The sequence below is a fragment of the Dermacentor andersoni genome, chromosome 4, assembly GCF_023375885.2.
Source record: "Dermacentor andersoni chromosome 4, qqDerAnde1_hic_scaffold, whole genome shotgun sequence".
NCBI lineage: Eukaryota > Metazoa > Arthropoda > Arachnida > Ixodida > Ixodidae > Dermacentor > Dermacentor andersoni.
This window is the reverse complement of record NC_092817.1, coordinates 80204706-80217791: the sequence shown is the minus strand read 5'-3', so window position 1 is coordinate 80217791 and position 13086 is coordinate 80204706. Positions and strand designations below refer to the sequence as shown.

Here is a 13086-nt window from a genome sequence, read left to right as displayed (position 1 = left end):
ACTAAACTTAACTCTTATAAGCAGTGAAACGCAACACTGAGGCATTGTGTGTGGGCTGAGAGTATGCCAAGACAGTTGAGGTTGGCTTTCCAGCTGCTGAGAGAATCTCACTTGTGACAAAGTTTGGGCCTAATACCAATGAGCTTTCTATCAGTTGATAAAAACAACTCATTTTTCGAAAATATTCACTTCTTTATGCATCTTTATTCATATTTGAAAATGTTCGACTCGATTTGCAATGAACTTTACCATTTCTTTTTCAGAGATATTTTATTTGTTGTGCATATTATTAACCCCTCCCTTCAGTTTTCTATTTTGAATAAAATAAACATTACTCCTTACTATTCAAACTGGATTAAGACGTCTATTTATTAACATGCTTACTAGAGAGTGACAGCATCAAGCAACATGGTGTCAAACCGTCCTCACATAAAACGAGGTTCTGTGTTACTCAGGAAATTTTGTAAAGGCACTCAGGGAAAACCTGGAAAACTCAGGGAATTTGAATTATGCCATTTTGGTAGACACCCTCAAGAAACCAGAACCAAAATTTAAGGATGTCTGAATAATCGGTAGCCTGAAATATCATATTTGCCAGAAAGTAAGGTACCGTATCCCAGAAGCATACAGAAAAACTTGGCAACACGATGCTGTGCACACGCATGCCTGACTGTGAATCTGGTCACTCCATATTTCAGCCATCGTCACGCTGCCACTTCAAATAAAAGATAGTATGCAATCAATGCGTGCACCAAACCTTCATTCTCAAGTAACTCAAACAGACGTCGACTGCACTCTTATGGCCGAATGATCGCAAGTGTCTTTGCAGTAGTCGTCTGGCACTTCCCTCTCTTATTGTCACCCTTGTTGGTGCAGACATTGAGGGTGAGTTGGTGCCTTTTGGAGCTTCTTGACGATTCTGAGCAACAAAAAATTCACAGTACGAATAATTGAAGTCATCCAGCACGTTGTGGTTCGACACATAGAGGAAGAAATGCTGGTTGCATGTAACTCATGCTACAAACTGTAAATGCAACTTATGTGCAGCCTTTACAACTCAGCAGCACGGTTTGGCTTGTCTGGTTGTTTGGGTGCAGTCAGTAACGGCTAGAATCTTTGCTAGTGTGAAACCAAAACTAGGCTTTGCTAGTTTTGGTTTTGAGGATGTGAGGGCAATCATGCCCGCGGCATATTAAAGCAAAAATATAATGTATTTATTTGACTATAAGGTGGTGACGGTTATAAGAGGGTGCCGGATAGAGGACCTGAGAAAAGGAAATATTGCCTTTTGGTGTGGCTTCACGGTATCGGTGCATGCTGCCATGAAGCCACACTATACGGTGAAATTCATGCTGCCTTGAAGCCACACCTAAAGGCAAAACTTGCGTATATGGCGCTGGGTGACTTCGAGGCTAAAGATTCTGGGGAAAAAAACCTCGCCTTATATTCGAGTAAATACATTAATTCTTTCTGCTTGACTCAGCGTTCGAATTAGCACGAGGTCATGCAGGTGGAATTCGAACTGTAAAGTGTCTAAAGTTATAGTCATTCTTATGTACATTAAGTCTATGGGGCCTGTGGTGGTGCCACGAAGCTGTCCAAATAATCGAGCATGTCTGAATTGTTCTTTGGCAACCATGTAATCATGCAACTCTGTCAGGATCTCCCTGTCCCTTAAGTATTTTACAAACCTTTCTGGCTCTTAAAAGTTCTTCAGTGTGTGCAGTTTGGTGCAACCATATACCGAGCTAAGTATCTTTTTCTCTTTCAGATGGGGTGCCCAAGCAAGATAATTCTTCATTATGATTTTTGTCCTGTGGAGCAAAAGGTTGACAGGAAGTCCAAGATCAGCCTTGAGTGCACAACGATGTTGAAAAAATTGCTCAGCCTTGCAACTGTCATGTTTGCCGAGAAGACCAAGCAGGTTAGACAATGTTATGAATTATACACATTATGCATGCTGTATTACAGTCGAACCCATTTATAACGATACCAGTTTTAGCAATATATTGGTTATAACAATGAGAAGCGGCTGCACCGTCAACTTTTGTATGTTTTCAATGGTGAAATAACCTGCTTACTACAATGCCCTGATGCCGCATTATCAGTTAGGTATAACGATGAAGTCTGGCTGCTGGGTGTCTGTGCTGAAAGGTAGTGAAATGCGAAATCCCTGAAAAAGAAAAATAGCATATTACATGTTCCCCGTTATACTGATAGCTGAGTACTGTACGAAAGCTTCATTCGCTTAAAGCAACGAGTGCAGAGAATATTCGGTTGGACTAAAAACTACCACCAACATGGTCATAATTGCAGTAGCAGTGTTAATTGTATGACTAAACTGCCCTCAGGATATATTGTAAATTGGACTGAAATATGGTGCATGTGCAAAAAATATTGTGGATAGTCAGCTCAGGTGAGGTTGTCGTTACAGAAGCCAAAGAGAAAACGAGAAATTCGAGCCGTTGCACGATAGACCACTGCTTCAATAGTCGCCACGTACTCATTTTCCAGCCATCTCTGTGCGCCTCTTTCCCGTCGCCCTTCCACCCCTCCGAACACGAATGGGCTGCCCCCAAAACCCACCACCGCCAAGCCGCACCACCCATCAAAACACGAATGGACCGTGCCAACTGCGCTGCTCACAGATTGCTCGCTTGCTCCTCATTCAGCACAGTTCTGCAAAGAGTTTAATCGCTCGTGTTCGTCTTTGTTGGCTAGGTTGAAATCGTTCCTAGTCACGCGGTTTCTTATCCTGATTTGTCCAACAGTTTGTTTGACTCGCCGCCGAAGCGGAAGATGGCTGATGCGCCCGCGGATCATTGGCAATGCACGACGTTGCTGGTGAAAAGAAAGCGCACCGCTATAGATTTGGAAACTAAGTGCTTCTAACCAATGAGGCGATTGTCGCGAACATGCTTGCATCGGATAGCGGCGGCCACAACGACAGTGATGACATGGTAGGGCAGGCTGCCTCAACGTTGTCCTCACAGGAGGCTCGGCAGAGGATTCAGTCACTCCGGGGGTTTCGTTTTCGCGAGGAGCCTTCCGCTGCACTATGTGGAGCACCTGGATGCCTTGGAGAAGGATGTTGGCAAGCTTCGCGTAAAGCATGCAAGGCTGACAGCGATAGGGTTTTCTCGTTCAAGCCAGTGAGAAGTACGTGGTGAGATGATTGTGGCGATCTCGCCTCAGCATTTCTTCTTGATTTCTCAAGCTGACAGGCTGCCGTGGCAGCCTTCTCGCAATTTTTAAGAGGACCCTTTTGGGGCCACCAAAGCGATGCCTTGGCGGTGCTCGCATGTCGCTTGCCACCCGTGACCCCTCTTTGCAGTTGTTATAGCAGTGCCATTCTTTAACGCCGACAGCCATGGCTTGTTACACACGATCGGAGCACCCACGAAGCAGTTAAACGAGTGAACACAATCTGCAGCCGGATGGAGGAAGGTGGTGGGGAGGTACACTGGCCTGCCTGCCATTATGGTTTTCTCACAACAGTTCTGTCATCCCCCTATTTTGACTTTTTCATGCAACTCGGTTATAACAATTATCGGTTATAACAATGGAATTTCGTGGCACTTGAATATTGTTATAAGTACATTCGACTTTATCCAGTATTTTTTGTTATTGTTCCTGTTTTAATTGTTTCTTTTTATTACTGAAAAAAGATTTGTTCCGTATTTTCCCCATTGTCCATTTGAGGTTCTAGCTGCAACAGTTGTGTGAGAATAGGACAGGCCTTCTAGTTTATGCTAAAGGGATCTGACAAGGCTGCAGAGTTCTGTGAAAGCAATTACAATCGGACCTTGTTATAAAGTTGCATTCAACAAAAAATACTTTCGTAATGTCCAATATTCATATGTAAGCATTGATACCGGTGAGGGAAAAAAAGTTGTGATTGGACCTGTGTGAAAACCACACAAGCATGATGCCTTCCACAGGCCAACAGAGGGTCTCTTGTCGATTATGATGGCCATTGGGCAACTTGCTGTGCCCATTGCCAATACATGGCAAGTGAACAATAATAAATTGCAAATGCACTCATTTAACTGTTGTTAACATGCATCTGTGGTATCTGTGGGATTACACAAGGTTGGTGGGCTAACTTGTTCACTGCGGGCCAGCAAAGCCACGCGTTGGAGGAAACGTGTGCGAGTCCAGATTGTGCTGTTTGAAGTCGATCTTGCTATGTAGTTGACAATTCTTTCTATCAGGATGCGTATTTTAAGCTATGAAGTGGACAAATACAGTTAAACCTCAATATAAAAAAATTCAATAAAATGAAATTCTAGATAAAACGAAGTACTTAACTTTTCATAACCACTTGGTCCACAGAACACCATGTATTTAGAACCTCAATATAGTAAGGTGTGTTTGTACGTAAATTCAATATAATTACTTTTCGCTTCTACCACAAAGGAAAGCCAAGACACTAAATGGAATCTTCCACGGACGTCGATGGTCAAATGATTGAATTAGTACAAGCGTCTGCTTGCAAACGCACCTCTCAATTTGTGCACGGCGTAACAAGAGTAACCGCTGAAGTGGAGCCGCAAAATGTTCTGTATAAAGTCCAAGTGTGATAAGATCCTATCGCGGCCCGTGCACTTCGTGCTTTAGGTGCGAGTGAAAGTGTGGAGGGAGAGACAAGAAAGATGGTGGCTTCACAAGCGCTGTGATTTCGGGTACACATCTCGGCTGTTGCTGCGCATGGCTGTAAGCATGGCTGAGTGCATATGCAGCTGCGCACCCTGCTTTAGAGGTAATCTGCCGTGTGTGGAAAGAGTGGGCATGCTGAGACGGCATGGCATCATGTTAGCTGTCTTCCCACACATTTAGCATTGGAGGTTGCGTAATCTTGAGTTTCGGTGACTCGTTGAAACGAAAGGCAGATGAAGCATTCGCTCCCTGCTGCTGGTGCTTTTCATAATAGCGTCAATCCAGTGCGGGCAACGCTATCAGCTGCGGGGGCGGAGTGCACATGAAAGCATGGCTGGCTTCACTTAAATTCGTACTGCCGATGTGAAGATATCGTCGATGTGGCGTGAAATCCTATCATTCGTCACCGACTCCCAAATACATCAAAATAACTTGTTGCTTATTGAAATTAACTTTTTTCTATTGCCCGATAATTCGGGAAATTCTGCGGCCCCTGTTCTTGTAAGAAAATTTGATCTGCGACTGTACTTATTTGCATAAAAGGTTGAATTTCAATACAACCAAATTTCGATATAACGAAGCAAATTGCCAATTTTACCTACTTTGGTATATCGAGGTTTAACTGTATTTGCTTAGTTCTAACCAATATTTTTTTGGGTCTTGCAATTTCTGTTTTATTATAGCAATAGAATATGCACTCCATGAAATAAATTATGGCGAACCGAATTTTAGATTTATTTCCTTATAGCTGATAATTTGTTTTATCTGTGTTTATTATACCCAAATTCAACTGTACAAATGAAGGACTTTTTACTTTAGCCCTTTCTGTGCCAAGGACGAGTCACACTCTTCCAGGTGTTTCCTCCAAAATATGCCTGTGACAAGTTTCACTTGTCCAGGGATTTTGTTTCATTTACTGAGTGCCTTAGGCAAGTGGCCATCGTTCCATCATTTGATGTGAATGCTATGCTATTAAATAGCACCAGCTTCAGAGACGACAAATTTTTTGAGGGCTCAGTTGGCAGAAGCAAAGCAAAAGCCTGTTTTCCTGAGTTTTAAATATGGCGGCGTGAAGGAGGCAGCGACAGCGATAACCATCATGTTTTCAGTGCTGGAATCGTGGTGTTCTTGGATGTTTCTTCACCACAAGTAAACGATTAGACTTGAAAAGCTTTAGGCAGTTGTGTTCGGAACTTTAACTCAGTACTAAAGATAGGGAGGAAGATTTGGAGCTTCTGGCGACCTCTCTAGTGTGGACTCAGCTCAACAAAAAACACTTTGCCACCGGCGCCTCTTTGATTTCCTTTCCACGCCGTGCCAGCAATAAAACATAGCATGGAGGACAACAAAAACACGCTTGCCTTCTGCTCCAAGAAATATTCCGCTTCATACAGACTGTTTCTGTGACCATTTCTGTCTGCAATTTGTGAATATGAAAAAATAATTCACAGTAGAAGACAGCAGAAAACAACAAATGAACTGCTGATATTGCAATAATGAAAGCTGTTCACAATGAATCAGCCATTGAAAGATTCAGGAAATTTTGGTGGGTTTCTAAAACAAACATTGGCACAGAAAAGGATAACATATGTTGTCCCCCTTATGCACCTAATGAACCTACACTGTCTCTGATCTTTAGGCCTCTTTACAGCCATCCTCATATTTCACATGTTAATAGCGTTGTTGCCATTGTTTGGTTATACTCGACCTTTTTGCCAATGAAAATCACAGTTACTTATCTTGAAGGAAAGTTCTGTGCTTTTTAAACGACATTTGCACCAAGAATAAATGTTACTCCTGCAAAAGCATATTTTAAAATGATGAGACTTTGTTAAAATCTAAACAGACTTGTGATACAAAGAGCATGGCACATGCATTTTGCGGACAACTGTACATAGAAGCTCTAGTGCATTCTTCTTTTCTTACTTGCATCTCTGTATGACACATTTATGGATATATTTTGCTGGATGCTGTCATTGTGCATGTTTTCACTTTGTCAAGGGTACAGACATGCGAGAGCTGTGTCGCCTTGCCTAACGTTTGTGTGCATATGTGAGTTGTGAGAGAAAAATATGGGGAGTGCGCCTAGGTACTACGAAGGAGGGCACACTTTGCTCTATTTGTCCCTAGCCGATGGCAGTGCGCACTATGCGAGAACGAACGTTTAACTTCCATCCAAACAGGATCACAACATCCGTTACAGAGTCCAATGATGAAGCATACAACAAATTCGCAGTAACGTGTCATTATTCATAGGTCTGCGGTAGCATAAGCCCCGCGATTCGTGCAGGGTCACTTCGCTCCCCTTGGCAGGAAACCCTCCATGTCAGGCCTGGTGTTAAAGCATAGGTAAACAACAACTACACAATATACAACAAACTCACAGTAACAATGTGTCATTCATAGGTCTGCGGCCACTAAAACAACATCTACGTAAGCCACCCCCACCTCAGCGCTTCACTCCCCTTGGCAAGAACTTTCCATGTCAGGCATAGTAGCGAGGTGTAAATATAAACAAGAACTATGGGAAAAGTCAAAGGGGAAAATAAAGTAATAATTCAGATATAAAAAAGAGAAACGTCAAACGTGCGATTTGAACTACTTACTTCCCATTCATGAGCACAGTACTGTGACTGCTATGCCACGAATGACAAGATCAAATAATAGATTTTATTCCAGGGTATTTATTCACGGACATGCAGTTCAGCTCCACTAGGGATGAACGGAGCAAAGCGTGCTCTCCGTAGCGCCTAGGCACATTCCCCAGATTTTTCTCTCACAACTCACGCATGCACATAGGGGTCAGGAAAACATGGCGTATCTCTTGTGTGTCTTCAACCATGACAAAATGGAAACATGCATCACTGTGGGGGAACCATCTACTGCAGCCATATCAGCATCTGCCACAATATTGCACAACAACACACTGAGCTTTGCTGGGTCTGTGATTTGCCAGTAAGAGTGCCTGGTAGTCAAGCAGGCTATTTTTTGTCCATCGCTCTCGTGACAGCTCATCCAAACAGCTGTTCCAAGTGTTGCAGCGGTCTATTTACATTAGCTTGATTACCAAGGTCATGGTGTGCACATTGTCCTTTTCCCCAAGGGTCCACTGTCGCCTCCTGCGGGCAGATGTGGCAGCAGCACTGGAACAGGAGGAGGGCGGGGCACTGCTGTTAGCGGCACGCCCCCTTCAGGTAAAAGTGGCACTGGCGGTGGGTCCAGCGGAACACGTGCCAGTGCTGGAGGCACCCCACCCTCGGGCAAGAGTGCGGCAAGTCGCGCCCTTGGCCGTAGCCCGTCAACAAGGACAGCCCAGCGGCCCACGTTGCAGCAGGTACAGCAGGCGCAGGTGCTGGAAAACGCAGCCGATGGGTCGGCAGCCACTACAGCCTCTGGCACTGACCAGCACGTATTCGTGGTCCCCATGGGCATGGCACCGCGAGCTCACAAGCAGGCGGGGGTACCGGGCATGCCCACAAACATCACGCATCAGGAGCAGCTGGATGTGAGTTCTCAACGACTATTTTTACAAGCTTGAGTAACTCTTTCATGTACAGAACTTTGATTCTATGCCAAAATGAAATAGCGTTGGAAAAAAATGAAATACTGGGAAGAGTGATTTAATAAAACACAGTGAATAAGAAGAAATCGCATTATTTGGTAATACATGTAGCTAAGTGGATTTGAGGGGTCAGCTCACAAAACGGCCATGCTGGAATGGTTCTGTGAATTCTGCATAGGACACCACGAAACAGCTCTTGTGCTTCTAATACATTTCATTGGATTTGTTGGTTTGCCATGGTGCAATACCAGGGACAGGGACATGCGGCAACGGCAGCACTACATGGTGCTGATTGATGTGCTTCCTCATATAGGGTGCAGCATTGTATGTGCTGCCTTCTCATATTGGTCTTAATTATTTTCTTTTATTAGCCCCTTCTATGCCACCACTACATTCAGGTGCATAAGAGGTTCATTGCTTATGTCAAGCAAACAAAAGCAACAACAAAAAACCACCTTATGACAGGCATTGGTGCATAAATTTAGAATTAGTATATTTAAACTTTGATGTAACGAATTTAAATATAAGAAGTCCTTGATTTCACTGATTGTTTACTGTTCACGACGTTATGTCTCTAGAACACCATGTATTCATAGCCGTAATATAATGAAGTTTTAATCTGTGATTTTGATGTAAAGAAGCTTTTTTTCACTGCCGTAAAGGGAGACCACGGCATTAAATCGAAACCAGGTGTCAGGTACAAGAGACTGAATGGATGAATTAGGTATAGTTGTTTGTGCACGTTCTGCACTCGGCGATGACCAGTTTATCTCTATAACTGACGATTTGTCTCTGCACCGCAATGATACTGCACTGTTCAAAGGTGAAGCCATCCTTGGATGTGGACTCAGGTGTTGTGCCGTGTGTAAGGACGGGCGATGAAAAAAACAAAAGAAAGAAGAAACTACTACAGATTGTCTACCAACCAGGAAAACCGGGAATTCTCAGGGAATTTGAATAGTCTGGAAATACTCAGGGAAAACTCAGGGAATTTGGGCTTCTATCAGGTAAAATTAGCTGTAACTTTATTGAAAGGGAATGAAAGTCGTATTAATGCTAGCTCCAGTAACAGAGGAATCGCAACGAATCGTCATTGATGCCGTGTCATCGGCACGAGGTATTGCCAGAGTAGTTAACGACCGATTTTCCAGATGCCCGATTTTTCGTACATGCCCAATAATTCGCACGGCTTTGAAGCGCCACCACGTACTCCATATAGTCACTGTATATTGCCCTGACTCAGGCATGTACCCAAGGGGTGCCCGGGGGGGCCTGGCCCCCCTCCCCGCCCACACCACCACTTCTCCCACAAATTCCTAAAGCGCCGCCAAATCAATGTTGAAACTTGACAGGTATTCGGCGGTCAACATTTTGCTGTCTTTTTCACTCCTTTTGGATGGCGGTAGTTATCGGCATCTCCTGGGGTGTGAAGGCCAGTTTCCTCATCGATTCGGTGCCCACGCGATGCATTCAGTTGTCACCATCTTTTCGACGGTCACGCACATCGCTGTTGCTTCATTAGTTCAACGTTCTTTGTTTAGACTTATCCAGGACCAGGAAAGGGATTCGGTTCATGGTCAGCTGGTCTGTACGCACGTGGAACGAGTTGCAGCCAGAGAAAACTCCAATTGCGTTTAACTTTTCCTTATGCTTCATCATTTCCTCAAGTAACAGCTCGCCGCGACGCTGACAGATTCTCGGAACCATATAACCGCGATATGGGTTAGAAAAGGTGGAAAATAAAATAATACGAGACAGCGTCCATCATCAAACTCTACAATAACCCTTAAACTCATAGGAAATATGACTGTCACCTGTTAACTCGTCTGGTTTTTCCCTAATTGTAGAGCTCTTTTCGTGCAAAATTGCCAGCTGGAAACAAGAGTTGCAAGGATTTGAGAAATGAGGCGATCTACTAAGGGAGACAACCAAGGCAACAGCCAAACAGGAAGGGAAAGCGAAAATGAACAAATTTGACGGTTGTTTATAAAATTATTTATGGATCGACATGTTTTTATTTAAAAAGGAAGTAGAACAAGAAAAGGAAGTGGAAAACAGTTCCGTGTGTTCTGAATGATGCTTCTACAGTTATCATTCGAGCCACCTAACGTAGCCACTTCTCTGCTGTGATTATGCAGGTGTTTTTCTAACCTTCTGGCGGTGGGCGCAGTACGCCTAGAATCGCACCGTCCTGCGCCCTACGCTGTTGTACGGGACTGGCAGCCACGCATCGTTACGTAATAAAAATAACAATATCAACAATAACAATAAAATAACAACAAAATAACAATCCAAAATAACAATATGAGTCTGTTTGGGCACTTGGTAGATCAGTAAACGAGGGATCCAAAAGAACTGTGATTGTTCCGCAAATAAATATTTCTCATAATTCTTCCAGAGCTAATTCAAAAAAGCACTACTATAGTCGGATACATATTAAGTCTGCAGTGAAGCCCCGCCCCCGCACTCATAACAGCCAGCCACTGTTCCTCCACGAGGCTACAAATAATTCGTACTTCAAACTTTTCTTATTAGCCAAATAAGGCGGTAACCGCAAAAATTAAATTATTAACGCGTAATTTTACACCTTTTGCGTCGTCTATTGTAGTGGAATGGCCAAAGCCTAATTTTTTATTAAACTGAAATAACATGCTTGCTTTGCTGCAACTATTTATTGTCAAGTTTGACTTCAGTTGGCAGTCAAGTTTCATGAGTAAAACGGGTTCATCAGTGAAATGAACGGCACTGCAGACTTTTGAAGAGTGAAATGCTCAGACTCTATAAACTTTGTCAATGTCTGTTGCACTCCTCATAGCATCCGTCGATGAAAAGGCTCTTCAAGAATAGCAGACGCTCCGCAGGTATCAAGTACGACGGCCATTTTGAAAAGGCCACATGACAATGATTTTGTTTGCTTCTGTGATTGGCTGGCGCAGTAACACAACTCCGCGCGGTTTGTGTACCTTGGTGGCCAACTGCTGTTTATTTTTAAGTTGTATTTTACTAAAGTAATCCCTATTTTACACTTTGGCTTCTTTACTTGTTCTTGGCAGTGTTTTTCCTGCGCTTCTTTCTTGCGCAAGTCCATCTGATGTAGTTCCTTGTTTGCAAGTAAAGGAGAGGTGTATCGCACAGGCGTACCTGTAAAATGCACCTTATTTCATTTCTCTTTTGTGGGTTTATGCGTTTTTATGGCGCATGGTGGACGTTATTCACATTTGTACTAGTAAAGCACCCCGCCCCCCTCATTTGCGTAGTAGTTACCGTGGGTGGCCCCCCCCCCCCTCTCCCTGAAAAAAACATCCTGGATACGTGCCTGCCCTGACTGCAGGTCTGAAATGACATTAATCAAAGCCACCACCGCCGCCATTTTGATCATCTTGCCGCCTCGAACCGGCACTCTCGCACGCAGATCCGGTGGCAGCCGTAGCCACCACCGCGGCAACGTTAGGCCTAGCTGCTTCTACGTTCGCTATTAAGCTTCTTGCCGTGCTGTGTCGTGTTTGTCACTGAAAGAATTCGCCGCTGTCAGCAGTGGCACCGACTCCGCCTTTGTAATCCTCGCGATTGGCTTCAAAGCTCGCAGAACACAGCGCGTTGCGTAATTACAGTCTCTGAAAGTTAGCTTCGCCTCAGTACAGCAGTGTTACGCGGTGAAGCATAACAACCGTGGGACGGGGCAATTGTCACGAGACACAGTATATTTATTCCTTAATTATACACGCGTGCACCCCCGTCTCCTGTCACAGTACGAGCGCCGATATGCCTAATAAATTTTTCGGACGTGCCTGTGGCAATTTTAGCCCTTAAGGTCATTTAAAGACATGCATTCATTTTTTTCGGACTGCCCGATTTTTCGGATGTTTTTGCAACCCCTAGAGAGTCCGAAAATTCGAACGTTAACTGTACAACTGACCAAAAGGATGCTTCAAATGATCCATGGGGTGAAAGCGTAGCAGAAGGAGGATGAGAACAGAAAGGACCGACGCACTGAGGAATTAACGGGAAAGGAAGCGTGCCACCGCCTCTTTGAAGGAGCTTGAGCTCAAGAAACAAAGTCTTGGCTGACGTCGAGGTGCAGGTGTCCCTCATCCAAACCAAAATGAACTCTTTAAAGCAGTGACACCCATCACTGAGATGTTGTGCACGGGCTGAGAGTATGTCAGGACAGTTGAGGTTGACTTCTCAGCCGCTGAGAGAGAATCTTAGTTGTGACAAAGTTCAGGCCTCATACCAATGAGCTTGCTATGAGTTGATAGAAATAGCTCATATTGAAAAAATATTTACTTATGTATGCATCTCCTTTTAATTCGTATTTGAAAATGTTTGACTCAATTTGAAATAGGTTTTACCATTTTTTTCGCTGTGCATTTTACTAACACCTTTCTTCTGTTTTTTTAAAAATAAGATAGATATTACTCCTTACTATTCAAACTAGATTAAGTCATTGTTATTTTTGTTTCAACATGCTTACTAGACAGTGACAGCATCGGGAAACATGGTGTCAGCCTGTCTTGACATAAAACAAAGTTCTGGCTCATTCACGGAATTTCGCAAAGGTGCTCCGGGAAAACCTGGAAAACTCAGGGAATTTGGAAATGTCAACTTAGTAGACACACGGTACTAATGTTTTTATGTGAAATGTGATGTGAATGTTGCAGTTGATAACACTGGCAAACTTTACAGGCCGCATTGTGAGGACCAGAGATTACTGCACAGACGTTCTCTAGGAGTGCAAAAAGCATTGGTGCATGGTTTACACACCATGCAGTGGCAGGCGTTGCTTTGTAAAGCTTGACAGTACAAGCCACGTGGCACTAGGAAACGAGTTTCTCGATATCGCCAATGACCTGCAAGCTTCCTGA

At 43.8% G+C, this 13086-nt stretch overlaps 1 protein-coding gene across 1 annotated transcript in view; it reads left to right on the top strand.

Moving 5' to 3' along the window:
* Nucleotides 1–13086, top strand: part of crm (cramped chromatin regulator) — a 77285-nt gene that overhangs the window by 27692 nt on the left and 36507 nt on the right. The window contains exons 11-12 of the mRNA XM_050183276.3: nucleotides 1772–1924; nucleotides 7763–8164. Coding sequence (XP_050039233.1) covers nucleotides 1772–1924; nucleotides 7763–8164 — 555 coding nt within the window. The remainder of the gene's footprint in view (nucleotides 1–1771; nucleotides 1925–7762; nucleotides 8165–13086) is intronic.